The 20719-nt window shown below is 40.8% G+C and overlaps 1 protein-coding gene and 1 long non-coding RNA gene across 2 annotated transcripts; one reads left to right on the top strand and one right to left on the bottom strand.

Annotated features, from left to right (window-relative positions):
- Window positions 1-4255: 4255 nt before the first annotated feature.
- On the bottom strand, window positions 4256-9158 carry LOC106144220. Its single transcript, XR_001229285.2, has 3 exons — window positions 9085-9158; window positions 6947-7084; window positions 4256-4779 (listed from the first exon to the last, which is right to left on the bottom strand). It is a non-coding gene; the product is annotated as an uncharacterized LOC106144220 (long non-coding RNA).
- Window positions 8929-16037, top strand: Spcs3 (signal peptidase complex subunit 3). The gene is made up of 5 exons (XM_005362607.2): window positions 8929-9159; window positions 10571-10644; window positions 12532-12608; window positions 13607-13722; window positions 15194-16037. The coding sequence occupies exons 1-5, from the start codon at window positions 9017-9019 to the stop codon at window positions 15324-15326; spliced, it is 543 nt and encodes a 180-aa protein (XP_005362664.1). The 5' UTR covers window positions 8929-9016; the 3' UTR covers window positions 15327-16037.
- The last annotated feature ends 4682 nt before the right edge of the window (window positions 16038-20719 follow it).

The following is a 20719-nucleotide window of genomic DNA, read 5'->3' as shown; positions in this document are numbered from 1 at the left end:
ACTATCTTCATTCAAACCACCACATACTGTTTTCTCGGTGATAAGAAAGACTACCTATTTATAGCTTCAAAGAAATGTCATCATCATGAATATTTTTATTTATTTTAGCTTTCCTTGACTCTGAGACAAAGATAAGCAACCCTCTGGACATATCGGGAATAAAGAAGATACTATGGGTTTCAAGATGCCATTCTCCTTCTGGTATCATATGTTTTGACTGAAGACATTAAGTTATGGCTCTGCAAAGTTATGGTGCTGCCAAATCTTACCTGATGATGTGATAATGTTGATGAAAATAAGATTGGTGGCAGCAACATGATTTTTGTTAAACATTGCAACCATAATCCAGTCAATGAGTTAACTGAAGCCAACGGTAAAAGAATAAAATGAAATCTGTAGGGTCAATTTAAAGCCAAAGCATATACTTTGATAAGTACCTATTTTTTTTTTACCATGGGCAGCCCATATATGGCAGTTTCTGATGTACCTGTCCATATTGGGTTTCATGGTCTAAGTTGATGAGGACGACTGACCAGATCTCTTCCTCAGATCTCATTACAGAGGGTTGTGAGCCACCATATGGTTGCTGGGAATTGAATTCAGGACCTTTGGAAGAGCAGGCAGTGATTGTAACCCCTACCTGGTTACATTAGAAAGAAATGTCCAGGACAAGGAGGGTAGATGATGAAGTCAGTAAATCCATGATATACAACCAGGAGGACATGAGTTTGAATCTTGGATCTGTAGAATCTACATTTTTTTTTAAAGAGGTGCATGTCTCTAAACTCAGTCCAGGAATGGAGCAGGAGGATTCCTGGGGCTTGCTGCCAGCTATATCAGTGACCTCCTAGGTCATCAATATACCTGTCTAAAAAAATAAAGTGGAATGCAATCAAAGAAGTCACTTGACATTTACTTTGGGTTTGATAGGTGCATGAGAGGACACACACACACAGATGCTCACCCCCCACATGTATGTACATCAATACACATACACATGTTAACCCACATGTATGTGCATACATATGGCCATGCATCCACACATACAAACATTCATAAGGACATAATAAATAACAGATACATCTCAATCTTTTTTTATTTTTTTCGACATTTTTATTACTGCTAAAATCTTTTCATACCTTATTTATTTATTTATTAAAGATTTTAGTCTCTTCCCCGCCACCGCCTCCCATTTCCCTCCCCCTCCCCCAATCAAGTCCCCCTCCCTCCTCAGCTCGAAGAGCAATCAGGGTTCCCTGCCCTGTGGGAAGTCCAAGGAACCCCCACCTCCATCCATTTCTAGTAAGGTGAGCATCCAAACTGCCTAGGCTCCTACAAAGCCAGTACGTGCAGTAGAATCAGAGACCCATTGCCATTGTTCTTGAGTTCTCAGTATTCCTCATTGTCTGCTATGTTCAGTGAGTCCGGTTTTTAAAAAGAACAAATAAAAAGTTCCATTTCCTCTACTTATAAGTTAGTGTACCTGGACAAATCCTTTAGTCTCTCTAATCCTGAATTTTCACCTACATAGAGGGATAACTATTATCTTGTGGATTTGCAAGGAGGAATATTTGTCCAATATTTTGTTTGGTATCATTTTAAAGCATCTTACCTGACTTTATTGCTTTTAAAAGTACTAAGTAAAAATGATGATGTCTTCTTATAAAAAAAATGTAACTTACTGCTATTTACATAAGTGGAAGTACCTTAATGACAACAAGAGACAAAAACATCCATTGACTATCCAGATTCTGTGACAGTGGATATGCTGTCATGTTTGCGGTGGTTATAAATCTAGGCAGCAATTCCTACATACTGGGTGATGCAAGGCTCAGTGAGCAGCTCAGTTTGACCTTACCTAAGTTTAATAAAAACTGGTTCCTGTAGGGCCTGGGTCTACCCTTGTTCTTGGGGTTCATCTTGAGGACAGTTTCTGGTCAGCCAGTTAAAACATTCTGTTTGTTCCTGTGCTCCCTCTGCCCCTCCTGGTGATTAGCTGTAGAGCATTGTTGACTCCATCTTTGGTGTGGTCATTTCCCACCTGCCTGGGCGGAAATCTTTGTGCAACAGTGAGGTATATAGGATTTCCCCATTCTCCTTTTGAATGACCCAGGTCTCTTGTGTGTTCTTTCAATCTCCAGGCCTTTGCCCGACTCATGGGTGCGAACTGTACCGAGGGGGTAGCACAGAATCGGGTGTTACAGGTTCCTAACCATGGTTATCTAAAAGAGCTTCGCAAAAAGTTAATTTAGCAACTGTGGTTTGTTTTCATAGTTTATGGCCCCGAACTTGACAGCTTTCCAAGTATAAAACCAAGTAAGCAGTTAGGATACTGGTCACCACACAAGTACAATAAAAATAAGAGAGTCACCAAGGGGACTACTGGCCATAAATGTGAGCATGGAACTAAGTGCTTGTCACTGAAGGGAGAAATTATGTCTACTTTCGGTCAGCACTGAGGCTGAACCATTTCATCAGTAAACCAGGACCTACAGGCACTTAGCTGGTTATGAAAACAGGCCACAGCTACACATGTATGACCTCCACAAACATCATGTTTTGGAACTGACTGCCTACATAGAAAATGGTAGTGCATACTTTCACTTAGGTAAATCCCATAGGAAGCTAAAATAGGCCATATTCTTAGGCAGCAGAAGCATTCTTTTGAGTTGGTAGCTAGCTTCCAGAGGCATGAGGTATGAGAGGAAAGGCAACCCTCTCTCTGTGCCCTGAACTTGGATGATCACATTATAACAATCTGTTAAAATGTACATTGGTTTTTATGAATTTTTGTTTTTGGATTTCATAATTACTTTAAAAATGGAAATAAATTCATTAACATGTTAGCAAACAAAGGAGTTAGAATTCAAAATTGAGTTTGTTTGTTGTTATTAATTATAGAAGGAAACCAAATAACCAAAATCCTCCAGCAAAAATAATTTTTCCAATTTCCTGTTCTGTTCAGCCTCAGTGAGAGACACTCTTAGGAACCGATTACAGTTGAAGTCTCATTGAGATTGGAATTCTCACTCACTTGAGGCATCAAACGCATCTCAACATGTGTTTTCATTTGAATAACTATAATTTGAGAGCATCAAGAGTACAGCTTCAGGAGCTGGACAGATGGCTCAGTAGTAGTTAAGCACACTCGTTGCTATTACAGAGAACCCAGGCTGGGTTCCGGGATGCACGTGGACCACTGTGACTCCCGGTCAAGGGGATCTGAGTTCTGTGCAGACTAGGCAATCACACAATGCACACATACACAGGCAGACACACACAGATACACAGAAAATAAATCTTGTTTGAAACATCAAATTTCAGTCCCGTGTCCTTGGTATTTTTCATTTACCGAAAAGTCCAAAAACTCCTCTTTGAGAGAACAGTGCTGTGGTGGACATTTTATAAAAAATATTCTAATGCACTTGAGACATTTCTAGGTCTTACTTGGAGCTCTTTCCTTTCCATCCAGCTAAGCATCATCATTTCCAGTTCCCCTCTCGGCCTCTTGGGTTTTTTGTCCGTTTATGTTTGTATTTTTGTTTGGTTTGGTTTCTCTGTAGATTGGATCCTGTCCTAGAACTAGCTCTTGTAGGACCAGGCTGGCCTTGAACTCACAGAGATCTGCCCGCCTCTGCTTCCCAAGTGCTGGGATTAAAGGCCTGTGTCACCACCACCCGGCTCAGCCTTCTGTTTCTATTGCAGGTTTGTGTGTGAACTCCACAATCTGACAGAAATGGGAGTTAACGAGGTAGCAACAAATGAAGTTTCACAAACCGACTCCAATAAACTCAGGAACTGAAGGTTGCACTAGCAACCTGGCTGTGATGTTGATGATCATTTTGACATTTTTAAGATTCTTCGAGTATCTTTATATTTGACTCTTTGGAAAAGTTAGACAAATTCAGAGTTTTTGTGAGTACAGCCTTAACTTGTGTTCTGCATTAGCATCTAAAAAAACCAGACGAATGGAGTGATTGTAAATATTAAATGGGCATTTAAAAGACTGGCTTACAGGATGTGGTCTAGATAGTTCCAAAATGGCCATCTCACACTGAAAAAACTGAGAACCATTCAGAGACTAGACCTCTTAGGAGTCGGAATCTGCTACTGAAATCCTGGAGGATTCCTAGAGGCTGCTTCTGTTCAGTCTCTATGGAATTAAAAAGGAGTGGTTCTACTACCATGAAGAGAAGAAGTGCTAAGAAATAGATGAACTTTCAGAGAAAGTGAGGGCAAGAAGCCAAAAGCAGTATTTTCTTCTTTCATGTCATTTATTTTCTTGATTACCACAGAAAGGATCACCTAGATGTAGGTAGGCCTTTCGGGTTCAAATGGTCTAATGGCAAAAGTCCCTCACAAGAATGGCCAGTGGCTTGGATTTTAGTTGATTTAAGATGTAGTCAAATTGACAACAAAGATTAGCTCTCATATACTTAAATGCAGAATTTAGGTAGTTTTGATTTTAAGTTTAGAATCTTAGTAGCGTTTGCTAGTAGTATCAGCTCCTGGCTGCCGTGCACTGTTTAAAAGTAACTGTGATATTCTCCTAAAATCTGTGCTTCCAATTAATGCTGCTCCAATTCCTGACATAGTAATATCTGTTGATATCCATAGCTAAGAAAATGCATTCAGAGGTCGATCAGCAAGAGCCTGTGTCCCGTGACATCTCTCTTGTTGATGACCTTGTGTCTTTCTTCAGGAAGATACTGCCCAAGGGCTGTTTGCTGAGAGCGCCTCGCATGAGCCATTCTAGCTTCATGAAGAGCAGCCACAAACCTGTGGACACAACAGAATGACCGTTAGTGGCTTATACCAACTTAAATTAGTTCAGAGCAATTTAAAACCAACTGGACCATGGTGAAGAGCTGACAAGCATAATTAAATTTTTTCACAGACCATTAAGCAGAGTGGCAGTATGATTTTGGTGGATATTTATCTTTTTTGCCGTTAGGAGCTCCCGTCATTAAAATAATTAAAATGCTACCAAACTGTTAAAATACCAGTTTATTAATAAAGGATTTGAATTGTAGAGAAGATAACCCGTTGTAAAAGAAGTGAAAAAATAATGGGGAAAAAATTCCATTGCTATTGTGTAAATCCAAACAGATCCTTCTGCGACTGAAGATTCCCGTAGGAAGCTCTATTTATAAAACTTCTTTTATCAAAGAAAGTAAAAGGACAGAAGCCAGTCAAACTGCTTTTAAGATCATGTGAATAGAGAGATCAACTCCAGAAACAAAACCAAACATGAACTCTAGACTCTGAGCCAGCAGAACTGCTTTTACACATGCCCCAATCAAAGCTCCTGTTCTGGCTGGTTTTTTCTTGGATTATTTAAAGACCTAAAAAAAAAAAAATCAAAATATTTTAAAAACAAAATAACATGTTCTGATTGCATTGGTATGAAAACAAATACAAGCAGGGTTACATGTGTTTCTTCTTTTTATTCTTCAAAAATTAAAGAAATGAAAACATTCTTGTGCATCCCAAGCTATTCTCCAAACTCAGTCTCTATGCCTACTAGGACTATGGACTAAGTCAGCACTGGTACAGGCTCTAATATGCACTCTCCACACAAGAAAGTATGAGGCCCGAGCTCAGTCTTGGTACATTCCCACTAGGTTAAATACTTGATCATTTATTTCTCTATGATCTTGGCCAATGCAACAAAACAATGAAGTCTTGAAGGAACCCAATTATCAACATCTTCATTCTTCCACAGAAGGAAGAAAAACTGAAAATGAGAATCAAAATTTCACCCTTTGTTACCAATAATATCGGCCCTTGTAGTGCTCTGAATGAAAATGGCCCCCATAGGCTCACAGGGAGTGGCACTATTGGGAGGTGTGACTTTTTTGGAGTAGGTGCGGCGACTGGGGTGGGCTTTGGGGTGTCAGAAACCCAAGCTAGGCCCAGTGGCACTCTCTTCCTGCTGCCTACCAATCTGAATACAGAGCTCTCAGCTACATCACCAGCACCATAACTGCCATGTGACACCATGCTTCCCACAATGATGACAATGAACTAAACCTCTGAACTGTAAGCCAGCCCCAATGAAACGTTGTCCTTTATAAGAGTTGTAGTGTTGTCTCTTCACAACAATAAAGCCCTAAGACAGACACTGTAAGAATGTAGTTGCCCTCCCGAAACAAAGCGAGACTGTTACGGTGCATCCCTCCTTCCTGTGAGAACCTAGTTTCTAAGAGGTAAAACAAAGAATAGAGTAGCTGAGCTATGCTCACACTTTTCTCTCAGCATCTGCCAATCACATAATTCACTTCATGCAAAGGGCAACAAGAAGGGAAATGGTTACAGAGTACAAAATCACAATGTGACTTATCCTAGTAACGAAACACTACTTTAGATGTATATAAGTTCTTTAAATAGTCCAAGAAAAGCCAGCCAGCTAATGAGCTTTTCATGGGACATGTGTAGGAGCAGTTCTTTCTAAACAGAGTTGCCTACTAGAATCTTCAGTAGCGAAGGATCTGTTTAAATCTACATATTCTATTCGCAATGGAACATTTCCCCATTATTTTTCCACTTCCATTGCAATGGATTATCTTCTCTACAATCCACATCTTTAGCAAAGTTATATTCTGTGGTGACAGAAACACCTGGCATAATGATCCAGGAGGGTAAATAAATAAGAAATAAGATGAAAATGTCGCATGTTTCAGTGGTTCAGTGAGATTCCTTACTCTTTAACAAAGGTAACCAAATTGAAAACGGTTGTTTGGCTTTTCCCTACTTAATAATATACAAGTCTAATTGTAGGGCATTAATTTTGCTAAATGAGATACGTTTTTACCTGTTTATATGTGTGTGCATCAGTCTCAAATCATGAAAACACATTCCTTTACTATTCTTAACATACTCAACAAAAGCATCTTGAGGCCTGAATGTTTAATATAATGCTGAATAAAATTAAAATGTAACTTACCTGTTATACTGTATCATCTAAAAAATGCATCCAATTATTGAAACCATTAAATCATTTGGGATTTTAGGCAGCAGCGCCAGTCACCAACAGATATTTCTCATTTTGTGATTTCTATCAAATTAGCAAGTTAGTCAGCACCTGAAAATACATTAGGAAAGGAGACAGCAAGAAGACTAAAAATGGTCAATATATAAAAATTAACTTTAAAAGACTGATAGTAATATACAGATCATGCAGTCAACATTCACCCCTACTCTTTCCTTAGAATATCTTTTTGGCTTTCCAAATATGTCAGATAAACATTCTGTTATTTTATATCAATGAGCATGCTATGATCATACCCATTTTTCACTGTGCCACAAAACTACTGCATGTTTAAATTTTGTAAGATGTGGATTAAGGACATTTGACCAGCAATAATTATCAAATCCAGTGTTTACAGTTTAATCTTAGGCTGGCTTCCTCTTCTGACATATTCTCTGAAGACAACAGATTGCTTCTGAGATCTCTCTTTACCTTCCCATTTGCAATAAATGCTGCTCCAATTCCTGTCAGAGTAACAACATATTGTTGGTTGTGATAGTTTAAATAGATATGGCCCCGTAGATTTATGTTATCTGAAAGTTTGGCCCACAAGGAATGGCACTATTAGGAGGTGTGGCCTTATTGGAGGAAGGGTGTCACTGAGGACACCGGCTTTGAGGTCTCTTATATGCTGAAGTTATGCCCAGTGTGGCATTTATCTTGGCCCTCATCATCTATCACAGCAGGCATCTTTCTCTATGTTATTCTACAGTGATAACATAAGGCAGCCTGTAGGAAGGCTTTACAAGTTTGCATGTAGTTTTGCTCCACCTCACCACATATACAACTTCTTATTTTAAGTCTGTAGCGCTATGTGGCCTCTCTCAATATTTATACCTGCTTTCATAATCTAGACTGCAGCACTGATTTTGATAACTTTACTCGATTATAACCCCCAGTGGGGTAGAAAGTGATCCGTACACATTTGTGTGTCACTTGAACACAGCATTTATTTAGAACCTTGCTTTATTGAATAAAGTGTGGTTACCCGGGAGAGTAAAAAATTCAAGGTTTTAACAGACTAAACACCTTTCAGACTATAGTTACTACAGATTTCATTTCTTGGCCCTATTCTGTTTGAGGCGGGGCTTATTCGTGTGGCAATCTCCATTCAGAGCCTAGAACTGTTCCTGTCACATGCTAGGCAATTCTTAAAAATCCTGCCCGCGTGCTGTATGAAATTGAATAAAGGGAGTTCAACTAATATCAGCTTCTCATTGACACCTTTCATGGTCTACATGTTCTTTACCTATTTTGGTTAAGTGAAAAGTATTTGGAATTGTGGTACGAACACACATAACGTGAGCAAAACTTCCATTCTCCGTTGAAAGCAGAGCAAGAGGAATTACACTAAGGCTGGGTGGCCGACAGCTATGGCCCACCAAGGCTGGGGCTCCTTATTGCTATTTTAGGGGCTTGAGTTGTCAGAAGCCACACGTCTGTGTGCCTCCACATTGAATGACTTCATTTGTTCTCCTTTACAAAAACGTCGCAATTTGACAGCTTTGATAGATAGGAACTAGGACCACGAGGTTTTGAAAGTGAATGTCACAAGTATAGTTAAGGAGGGGCAGTCCCCCCAAAACACATCTGAGAGCCAACAGGCAAATGGGCGCGCTCTACAGATTCAGGAACCAAGGATGTGAGCCCGGGGGGAGGCGGGACTCCTGTGGCAAAAGCCAACCCCAGTGCTTACCGCTGATTGGCGGACTGACTGAGAGCACCGCCCCCCCAAAGCGCGTGCACGGCCGAGCGGTGGGTGTGTCCTAGCGGGAGGGAGGGGGGAAAGGAGCGTGCGCGCTCCCGGAAGGTGCCGAGTACCGGAAAGGGGGCGGGGCGGGGCGGGGCGGCGGCGCGCGCTCCCGGAAGGTGCGCCCCGGGTGCGCGGGTGGGAGGGACTGGTCGGCGGCGGGGCGGCGGGGCGGCGGGGAAGCGGAGCCTGGGGACGGGCGTCGGCGGCAGGGCTCCTGAGCGAAGGGCGTCACGATGAACACCGTGCTGTCGCGCGCGAACTCGCTCTTCGCCTTCTCGCTGAGCGTGATGGCGGCGCTCACCTTCGGCTGCTTCATCACCACCGCCTTCAAAGACCGGAGCGTCCCGGTGCGGCTGCACGTCTCGCGGATCATGCTGTGAGTGCGGCCGGGCGGGGCTGGCGGGGCTGCCGGGGCTGGGCTGGGCTGGGGTGTACGCGCCGGCCCGGATCTGTCCCCGCAGGCTCTGCCACCGCGGGGGACACCGGGCCCGGTGGCCTTGGGACCCCCCCAGCCCTGGGCGGTCAGCAGCTCCCGAGTGGCCTGGGTCGGCGCTGCCCTTCCTTCCTGTTCTTCACGTCCCTCACCCACGCTGGCCAATGAGCGAGCAACACACCAGCACACCCACACCCGCGCTTCCGCCTGGCGCGTCCCCGCCGGCGAGCACGCGTGGGGTCGCCGGTGTCACCCCTTGCCAGCCCGAGGCTCAGCCGGTTCCGTGGGTGGCTCTGGTGTCACCGGCCCCACACAGTTGGTTCCTTTTGACAGTGCCTTTAGGGCGCCTTTCTCCTTCAGGACACACCGCCACTGCCTTGAAGTGTGGATGGGAATCTAGACAGGCTGCACCGGGCGGTTTAAACACCCCAGCCTTGGATACAGTGCTTTCTTGTTACTTTAATTATCATTCTTTTAGCCAGCAAACTGAATAAATGTTTGGGGACACTAAAAATAGAATGACAGAGTGACTGCCCTCCCCGCGCTGCCTGTTTTATTTATAGCATTCCCCTCTTTTTTTTTCTTTCACTTCTGTAATTAATAAGTGTTTTTAAAAATTCTTGTTTGTTCTTTGCAGTCTTCTATAACCTGTCCTCCCCTTAGTTTATTTATTTTTGTTCAGAATCACAAGTGTCCCCTCCCTTCGATTACTGCAGCTGCTGCTTTTTTTTTTTGATTTCTCATTTAGTCTGTATTGATTTTATTCAGTACTGTTGTTGATGAAAAGAAGTGTGGTTTAGATACCAGCGCCACCGTTACTTTCAGTTCTCTGAGGGCATAGATGAACTTGAAGCGAGTTAAACGTTGATGTGATCTTAAATAGGTTTCTTGCTTTCCCGCTTGTTAATTTTTGTTGCTAGCGAAGAAAGTAACTGGCAGGATTGTTGTACGGATTTAGGATAGTTGTGGGGAGTACGAGGTGGCTCTGCCATATGCTGTGCTCTCTTGAACAGGTGCTGTTTCCCAGGTCACCTTGTGGCCGCTCACAGCTCTCATCAAATTCACTCTTCTTACCTGCTCTCCATGAAGTATTTGTGTTTTCTTTTTATGTTTTATCTTCCGCTGAGTTTTCTCAAAAGTTCTCTTCAGGCAAATGGAAATAGCTGAGTACCTTATTTTATATTGAATTATAATCCTTAATTACTTTTACACTTACAGTTTCTCTTTTGCCCAACCCATTTCTTCGTGAGGTTTATATTTTACTGATGCACACCGCTAACCCTTGCAGGTTTAAGTGGTGTAAATTTTGTGTGATGCCCTGAAGAGATGGTGAAACCTTTATCTTTACTTCTAGAAAAAATGTAGAAGACTTCACTGGCCCTCGAGAAAGAAGCGACCTGGGATTCATCACGTTTGATATAACTGCTGATATCCTTCACCAAAAGTGTTGGCTTGCTTTTTCTGTAGGTTTGAAATGAGGTGCAGGTGTGGGTGTTTGAGGATGCGTGAGTATGAATATCGACTCCACCACAGCTCGGTTCTTTCATCAGTAAAACAGTGTTGAGATTTCCTTGTTCACACTTCATGAAAAGTTAATAGTGTGAATATTTCTTAATTTGTCATGTACACATTAATTTGAACCTAGGAAAGAAAAGACAAAAGATCATTTTGGTTAAAGAAGAAAAACTTCTCCAGAGCTCATCCTGCCTAGATATAGTCCATTTTCAGTCCCAAATAATTCCCTGTCTTTTATTATAGAAAACAATAAAAAAAAAAAAAACACCATAAGCTGCTGGGCAGTGGTGGCACATACCTTTAATCCTTGCACTTGGGAGGCAGATGCAGGCAGATCTTGAGTTTGAGGCCAGCCAGGTCTACAGAATGAGTTCCAGGACAGCCAGGGCTGATAGAGAAGCCCTGTCTCAAAAACCAAATCACAACAAGAAAACCAAACTCCGTATCTTAATGAAGTGAGTGAGCCAGGATGACCTGTTTACCCTTTATCTCGAGCTTCTGTCTTCAGCAGCTCATCATCTTGGTAACTTTAGGGCCACAGGTTAGAATCCTGGCAGTGTATTATTATTATTATGTTATGGAGATTGCTTGTATTAAGCATCTGACTGTAACATGTTATTGACAGGTATACCTGCTGTTCATTCTGAAACCATTTGCAGTTTTTAATGAAACAAATTATTGGATTTAGTTATAGAATAGGAGTTAGTTTTCAATATACCCAATTTTTTGGAAACAGATGTCATCAGAAAAATCTCAGGATAAGCTTTATGTTTAAATTTTCATTCTACTTTTAAAATTCATATAGGAAGGAGTTTATCCATAGGTGAAAGGAGTAATTCATAATCTAGAAATGACAGTAAGCCTCTGGGGATGTAAGTCATTTGGTAGAGGGCTTGCCCAGCACTGCATAAACTGGGTTGGTAGGGCATGCCTATAATCCCAGCACCAGAAAGGGAGGGGCAGGGTTGAGGATCAGATATTCAAGGGAATTCTTGACTACTGTTTTTATACATCATCAATCTTACAGTTTGTTCAGATTTTTGTAATGTGCTCCTGATTCTTGACAATGGGTTTGTTCTTTTGTACGGGACTGCTGCAGGCCCCTCAATTCTGAACAATAGCTTGTGATAGGTGTGCCTCAAAACTAGAATATAATAAGCCTATTACTACCAATATGTATATACATAGATAAAATTAGTAATTGCATGTAATACTTAATAAAATCCCGGTGTTAGCTCATTTCTCAGTTGAGGCACAGTGTTGTAGTTCATATAGTGAGTATCCATCTCTATAGTGAGTACCCCTCTCTATAGTGAGCACCCCTCTCTGAGATGATCAGGGCCATGTTGCGTTTCTCCGCTCCTACCACAGAACCCCACACACTGAGGCATTGTGGTTTATACTGACCTATAACCAAATTAGCTTGTACAGAATGCTGGACTTGGTCAATTGCCTGAGCCCAGTGCATATGCGCATGTTTCTTCTTTGGGTAGTGACGACTGGGTCCGCTTTAGACAGAACTAAAACTTCAGTTTCTTATGTTTATTTTTTTAATAAATATGTCAGCTAGTTATGTTTACAGGGAGAATGGTAATCTGTCCGGACGCACAACCCTTTCAAATGTGCTAGGTCTTGCCATATATTATCCTGTATTTTTATCTTAAAATGGTGATTTGGTATATTTCTGGACTGCCTATTGTATTTTTTTTAATGTTCATGTTGCTATGGATGTTTTAAGACTGAGATTTCTTTGAAAGTTGTGTGCTGCTTTGCAATCCTTAGAGTCCTTAATTTGTTTACATCTAGAGAATATATTTGATTGGAATGTTAAGCAGTTATTTCTTTATTTGTCAGCAGAGTATTCAACAAAAAATAATGTAAGTATTTGTCTAAGTATATTGTAATCATTTCTCTTTAAATATTATTTCTTGTAAAAGAATATAATTTTAAAAGTGACCTGTTAGAAAGTAGTTCATTCCTACCTTAAGGATTCAGGGATTGGACCCACGGAGTCTGTTTACTGGCCCTAGAATATCAATTTTTATATATTCAAAATATCTGACCTGCATACTTATTAAAAAAAGAGAAAAACAACAGCACAAATGAAGCTTATGGAGAGATGACTCTGGTGAGAGAGCTCTCTCCCCTGCAGAAGTCTGTTGATACTGTGTGTGCCTTAGCTCTCTAGCATTATAGGGTCCAGAAAGAAGTACATGCTGTGTGACAGCAGAGTATTGTTTGATTGTCTTAGCTTCTCTGGTAGAACCACGGCCGAAGGTATGCAGTGGTTTAGCACATCAAACTGAGATACGTATAAACAAAACATCGCTTCTGTGTTGTTTTTTGCCAAAGCAGTTCTGTGTTTCTCATTAGTGTAGGTAGGTAATTTGTAATTAAAGATGGGTCTATTTTTTATTTGACCTGTATTATTTATTGTTGTTATTGTTACTATTATATTTACTGGCCTGTATTGGCAACATGTTAAACAGCTTTATGTAGTAATTTTTGGCACTACAGCTAATTACTTGGTATATATATCTTATTCCGGGTATTTCATTGGGCATTGAGAATATTGGAGTAAGTGAACTTTAAATCAACAAAATATATTTTAAAGATAGCAGAAATGCTGTCCTTCAAAATAAAAGTTCTGCATTTTAAAAATAAAAAAAAAACTGTTCTTCAAAATAAGAGTAACTACTGTACATAAACACTATTTTTGGGTATAAAAAAATTACAAGGATCAATGTTACTCTTATGGTGAGCACATGTAATTCTGGTTTACCTCAGTAAGTCCAAAATTTAAAACACTTAAATTTTGAATTTGAAGTGATAATGTTTCTGCTGAGTTATCTAAGTGACTTTGAATTTGCTGTAGGCTCTGAACCAAGTCGTCCTTTGGGACAAGATCGTTTTGAGAGGTGATAATCCGAAGCTGCTTTTGAAAGACATGAAGACAAAGTATTTTTTCTTTGATGATGGAAACGGCCTCAAGTGAGTGAATGTATGCTATTTTTAGCATTTTTAAGTAAGGTTGGTGAGAGGAAGTTGAACTGTATTTGTTTTAAAGAAAAGATATTGTACCCGGGGAAGTAGCTCAGTGGTAGGACACTTGTTTGGCATGCACAGGATCTGGTTCAACTCTGAAGACAGGAAAGAAGGGAAGAAGATAGGGCTAGGGATGGAGAGAAGTGTTGATGCGTTCTGAACTTAGCTAAAAATCCAAGGAAAGATACAAATTGGTGTCCTAGCAATCATTTCTCTACTATTGCTAAATGCACTAGTCACAATAAAAGTCCATAGCTGTTACAGTTTGCTTGCTATAGCTGTGATAAAACACTATGAACAGATCAACTTGGAGAAAAAGAATTGATTTGGCTTACATGTTATAGTTCACCATCAGGGGAAGCCAAGACGAGAACTGATGCAGAGACCATTTAGGAATGTTCCTTATTAGTTTCCTCAGTTTGCCTGCTTATACACCCCAGGACTACCTGGGATGGTACCCAGGGATGGTACCCAGGGATGGTACACAGGGATGGTACCCAGGGATGGTACCCAGGGATGGTACCCGGGATGGTACCCAGGGATGGTACACAGGGATGGTATCATTGACAGTGGTGGGCTCAATCCTTTCACATCAGTCATGAAATGTCACACAAGCTTGCCTACTTGCCATCTGATGGGGTTCCTCAATTGAGCGTCCTTCTTCTGAAATGACTATATCTTAGGGTGTGTTGACAGAAAACTGACCCGTGCGGTAGCTTTCCTGTCTGCTGAGTAGGACTCAGGCTCTCTCATGAGTGAAAGGATCCACACAGAAAAGTTAAAAGGCCTACTTTCTAGCTCAAGCCAGGGCAGCCTCGTGAGGAAGTGATGTGCGAGATCTAGGGCAGGTACCTAGGTTTCTAGTTTTGCTTCTCTGAATTTTTTTTTTTTTTTCCCAAAGCTCAGTATACTCTTCACAAAAAGAGGAAATCAAATGATTGATGGTCAAGATCTCAGGTCATTTTGACCTTTTTATGATTTATAAGAAAGGGTATAGGAAAAGAGCTATTTTGACCTAGCCACACCTTTGGACTTACAAATAAAGAATTTTGAACATGATAGATTTTGATCTGCTGGAGTTCGTGCCTCTAACGAATAGCAAAATTAGATTTCAAATTATTACCTTCAGATTTCTAGCACGAGTCTCATTTTTTCTTCATTGTGTTTTCTTCATTTAAGCTTTTTGTTGGTAATTAATGGCAGCTGTGAGTTTAGGTTGGCCATTTAGGTTACCTATGGGTTAATGCTGGTGTCTTCTATGCTGTCTGTAGATTTCAAATAGGATGAAGAAATTGTTTTGTTTTGTCTATTAGAAATAGCTAGTTATAAATTAAGTATGTGGCCCCATAGTACTTGATTGAAAGTATTTTTATTAAATGACTGTGCTGCTAACCTTTGTTATTACATCTTTTTCTAGGGGCAACAGGAATGTCACCTTGACGCTCTCTTGGAATGTTGTACCAAATGCTGGGATTCTACCTCTCGTGACAGGATCAGGACATGTATCTGTCCCATTTCCAGATACCTATGAAATAACAAAGAGTTACTAAATTATTGTGAATTTGAAGCATATTTTTATACGTGATAAATTACATCTCATATCTTTCCTGTATCCTCATTTATTTTGGTTATAGTTTTCTTTTTCTTTCAGTTTTGGGATAAGAACGGCTAACGTCAAAAGACAGAGTTGAAGTGAAAGGGTCTGGGTTGCTTAAGCTTAGCTTTGCTGACAAAGTGAAGACCGCCAGAGAGGAGTAGTTTAAGAATGGGTGGCTGCAGAGGAAGACCGTGTAAGCGGGGTTTGAATATTTCTTTTATTTGCATTGTCTTACGGAATATAAAATGAGCATAAAGGGCTGTTAAACTCCCAGGTGTCTACAGAGTCAGAAGATTTCTTAATTATTTGTTTTGTGTTCATGCAAAGTTGACAGTGACTGTGACTTACACCTGGACACTCTCTTTTATCTTTTAGCGTATGTTTGATTATTGGGAACATTAGTGTGGCTCTTTGAAGTCTGGTTTACAAAAGAGCACAGTGGTAAAATTGTATTCCATTTGTTTTAGAAATACCCATAATGCTTTCTTCCTTAGGTTACTAGCAGCTTTCTTCAAACGAAGACCAAGAACCTCTTTGTATGCTGTAAAATCTTGCAAGCTCATTTTAAAATCTCAACCATAATGTGTGTCTTTTAGTGCTTCCAGAATGTTCCTTTGTATATCTCTATAAATTTTAAGCTTTGCTATTGAAAGCTGAAAATGTTTGCTTGGTTTGCCTCCTGAACTGGATTTGTCCCACTGAACATGCTGCTGTAATTAGCTCCATATTTTGACAGTTGGAATCATAAGAATTCTTATTATGTGCTTTCCCATCTACAGAATTTGCTCGTGTTTGAGTGTTGTCTTGAGTAGTCCTAATGAGGTGGACACTGCAAATGTTAGCTCTTTGCAGGGGAAGAAACTGAAACCCAGAAATTTACTGACTTGCACCCAAATTGAATAGCAAGCAGTGGAGTTCTCTTATACCTTAGTTTACACAGTAATCCCACTCATCTAATTTTATTATAGTTTTTGTTACTTCCCATTCCTTCTAGAAGTGATGGAGTGTGAAACTAGTTTTCCAATAGCCAGCAACACACACAGTAATACTTTTATCTGTGGATATTCATTTTTACACACAGTGATATTTTTATCTGTGACTATTCTTTTTTATCCAAATTAAAACTACCTAGGTTTATAAAATAATTTAGAGATTAAATACATTATATATAACTAACTATATAATTATATTTGACATGAAATATTTTTTTGAAGCAATCAGCGCCCTCAGTTACCAGTTGCAGATTGGCTACTCTTAATCCAAAAACAGGCAGTATAGGTACATCCAAGCAGTAACCCAAAACAGGCTGTTTTCTAGCACTAGTATAAATTAATTAGTGTTTGTTCTGTTTACCTCATTTGAAGTGTATCGTTGCTTGGTGATACTCGTTTTAGCAGCTCTTGTGTGTGGCGGTGCAGTTCTTACAAACGCATGTGCATGAGGTTTTCAAATCAGAAAGGTCAAAGGCACAGCCTGAATTTGGCACTAGCAGTTTCATTAAACATTTCAGGCTGTCTGTTTCCTTGTCTATAAAAATGATTCTTTACTACGTACGATACACATCCGAAGTGTTTGCTCTTCAGCAGCTCATGAACAGGAAATCACGTTAGTCATCTGAAGTCAGGGAGGTGATGGAGAGATTATCACATAGTTCATAGTGGTCTGAGCTTCTGTTACATTTTAGACCTATAAAGTTGAGCTTTATACATTGAGCATATACTAGCTGTGGAAAATCTACACGTGTCAAAGCTTAGAATATGTGGGTGTGTCCTGGTTAAGGAAGCCATGCACAAGCCTGTAGATTAAAGCCCGACCTCTGTTTTGCTAGTTGTTCACTATTTTGTGGTGAATGGATCTATTAGTCCAGCACAGACAAACTACAACTGAAGATTTCTATGGTTACTATTCATTTGAACAGCCCAATTTTAGGAGTTTGGTAAAGGAAAGCCGGGAAGGCCCAGTTTGTACAATGTGACTAAGGAGCTGCCCAGGATACTGCTGACCCAGTGCACCTCTAGCCCTGTTTCTCAGGAACTCAATTTTGTGTTGCACAGCTTTATTAGTTTGTAACAGTCCTGACCTTACACGCTGTGTGTTTGATGAGCATCTCTAGTCTCTATTTCAGAGAAGTCTCGTCAGGTCTTGAAGAGACTTGGTGCTTCAGATTTTAACAAGCCAAGGTAATCTATGGATAGAATCTGAGCCCATAGCTGATTCTTGGAAAAGAGGTTAATTGCAAGCTACTTAGTAGGGTGGTTGTGGTTAAAAATGAATAAAATATAGCACTCAGCATATGCCCTTCAGGCTCCCCTAGAAACAGCTTCCTCTGGTGCTGTAGGACCATGCATGACATTTGCTGTCCTTATGCCAAAAGGAAAATGGCAACATCAAAAACTGTTAAGAATATAATAGGAGCATTTGTTGGTTTGAATGTCTTTTCTGGCAGTTATCTTACAGTTCTTTAACAGTTTGGCTAGTCAGTTCTTCATGTGAAGAAATGGACTTTAAGGATCTAAAGCTTTGGCTGGGGGCTAGTTTAGGTTTTGCTTTGTTATACTTTGAATTAACATGTAATAGGTCTACAGAGGAGACCTTGTAGCTGTGACCTTTGATTGTAAGCAAACATCTGTCTATTCCAAAAGCTTCCCTCGCTTTCAGTAGCAGGCCTGTGTACTTTACCATGAGACTGCCGATGGTTCAGAGATGTATGTTTTAAAAAAAAGTTATTCCATAGATTTGGGAAATTGTTTACTTTCTTGTTAAATTCACAAGAAAATATTCCATTAAAATGCTGAATATATATGTGAAGATTTTCTTAATTACAATAAATATTCAACATTTTTTAATAAAATGAGTTCTTTTTTGAGTAAAAGTATGTATTTTAAAGATGTCTGTATATATATATATATTTTTGGGAAGCTGCTAAATTGAAAGGAAACCCAGTTGTAGTGAACATCAGGTGTTAGGAAGGAGTGCACAGCCAGGCTTTGGAGGCTCGTTACACTCAGGATGTGCTGGGGGCTGTGTGCCCCTGTACTAGACTGTAAGTCCTTTGAGCGCATACTGTCAGATCTGCCCTTGTATCCTGCCCAGAACCCAGCAAAGGGTCTGGCAGATGATAGGCAGAACCCAATCAGTATTGGTGGCGCAGTGCTTGTGTCTGATGCAGCCTCAGGAACTGTCTGTTCATTGTCCCCTTTTTGAATGCTGCTTTTTTGATTCTCTCCTGCTTTCTCTTACTGTGTCTTCAAGCTCAGTTGGACTGTCCAGTGTGGTACCTGGTGGTGTTGCCCCAAGTTCTGTCCCTGCTCTCTCCCGGGTTTTCGCAGTGAGAGCACTGAGTGGCTGTGACAAGAAGAAGCCACACTCAGACTCCCTCTTAAGTATAGCTCTGGAGAAGTGAAGCCCACTGCGCTGCTGTTTGAAAGCCTGCTGTATGTCGTGACCTTTGCTTGGGCATTAGCTCTGGCTTGGCCCAGTCGACAGCACTGAACCTACTGAAGTGTGCAAATTCTCCATTTTTTATCTCAAGAGAAGAGTTTCTCAGAAGGAACCCGTATCAGCAAACTTAGACAAACAAAATTGTTCCATCAAAATAAAATCAATGAGCTTATTGTCTTCCATTGGGTAATAAGAGGTTTGGGACTGGGTTTCTATCCTTCCCCAGGAGCACCCCCCCATCATGTCCGAACATTCTTTGCTCCTTAGACGTTTTGCTTGACACTTTTGTCCTCTTACCTTTTCCCTGGAAAAGAATAAAAGCAAAACCTCGGCTTTCGGTACCCTTGCTTGATGTGTACTGATGCTCTTCAGTACTTCGGTATGAATTTATGCAGACACCACCTTCAAGGGAACCCTCAAACCTCTCTCTGAGCCTTTCACTTATTCGTGGGTACTTGGAGGTCGGCGTTTTGGAGTTGGCAAAAAAAAAAAGTGCTGATTAAAATTAAACATTTGGGGCAGAAAATACAGTTCATGTGTGTGCCTCATCCACATTCCCTCGTATGGGCCTGGAATGGCTTCAGCTTTCCTAGCTAGTGACTTGATACAAAGAATGGGAAGGGACTCACTGTAGTGAGGGGAGACTCTGAGGGCCAGTGCGGATCTGGAACAGCTTGAGCTTGGTGTCACTGGATCCTGAGGACTCTTCCCAGTGGCTGTCTGCTAGGTTAGAGAAGCAGGAGAAGCTTCAGTGGCTGCTACTGCCTTCTAGACACAACCCAGAACTGCCATCTGATGGCTGCTTTCTGATCAATATTGGAGAGCCCAGTTAAGCCCCGAGCTAACCCAAATCTCCATATAAAGTAACAAAATTTCTCTAGCTTAAGTGAATTGACTTTTACTCATGTAGTAGCTGTTGTGGTTGTTAAAGAATCCTTGAGCAAGGTGTGATGGAAGGGCTGGTGCCTTAATAGTTTTGGGGACTGTCACCTAAGGATTTAACTTTCTTTTACCCCGTGGATTTGAATTAATTGGGTAAGGTTTCAAAAATAAGAAAAAAAAATTCCCCTGCTCTAGTGTTATACCATCAACATCTTCTAGGGGTAAATGAATTTCACCGCCCAGTATTGATGCAAGGGGCATGTGGGAAATAGTTTTCAGCTGGACAGCTGCTTCTCAGAAGCACGCTTGTAAGGAGCCAAACTTTTGCTTAGTGCACTTGCTCTCAACCTCCCTAATGTTGTGACCCTTAATACAGTTCGAGATGTTGTGACCCCAGCCATAACATTTTCATTGCCACTCCAGAACTAATTGTGCTATTGTTATGAATTGTAAATATCTGTTTTGTTTTGTTTTTGAGACAGGGTTTCTCTGTGGCTTTGGAGCCTGTCCTGGATCTAGCTCTGTAGACCAGGCTGGCCTCGAACTCACAGAGATCTGCCTGCCTCTGCCTCCCAAGTGCTGGGAATAAAGGCGTGTGCCACCAACACCCGGCAATATCTGTGTTTTTTGCTGGTCTTAGGTGACCTTTGTGGAAGGGTTGCAACCCACAGGTTGAGGCCACTAGCATACCTAATTATGTTGCCACTTGGTGTTCACCAGCTGGAACGGCAAGAACCAGTTGTCAGGAGTGTGTTTATTTTGTTCTTAATTTGGGTGTGTGCGCACATTTGGTGTGTGATGTCCAAACATTATGGATTGATCTGATGGTGACTGACCTGAGCTTTGTAGCTTATTCCTACATTCAGAGTCGGAAAAGAAAATAGGGTTTTTGTTTGTTTGTTTCTGTTTTGTCGTAGCACTTTAGTTTGCCTCTGCCCAGTTTATGTTTCGACCTACTGTGTTTGTTGCTCTTTATATAACTTGATGCAGTTTAAATATATAAAAGATACTTTGCCAAAGTCT

Source organism: Microtus ochrogaster, linkage group LG7_11 (genome assembly GCF_000317375.1).
Source record: "Microtus ochrogaster isolate Prairie Vole_2 linkage group LG7_11, MicOch1.0, whole genome shotgun sequence".
Taxonomy (NCBI): domain Eukaryota; kingdom Metazoa; phylum Chordata; class Mammalia; order Rodentia; family Cricetidae; genus Microtus; species Microtus ochrogaster.
This window is presented reverse-complemented; position numbering and strand designations above follow the sequence as displayed.

Excerpts from the sequence above, each read along its gene's own strand:
- Spcs3 (XM_005362607.2), top strand. The coding sequence starts at position 9,017 with ATGAACACCGTGCTGTCGCGCGCGAACTCGCTCTTCGCCTTCTCGCTG. Across the intron at positions 12,609-13,606 it reads AGTATTCAACAAAAAATAAT|GCTCTGAACCAAGTCGTCCT; the intron begins GTAAGTATTTGT and ends AATTTGCTGTAG. Across the intron at positions 13,723-15,193 it reads GATGATGGAAACGGCCTCAA|GGGCAACAGGAATGTCACCT; the intron begins GTGAGTGAATGT and ends ATCTTTTTCTAG.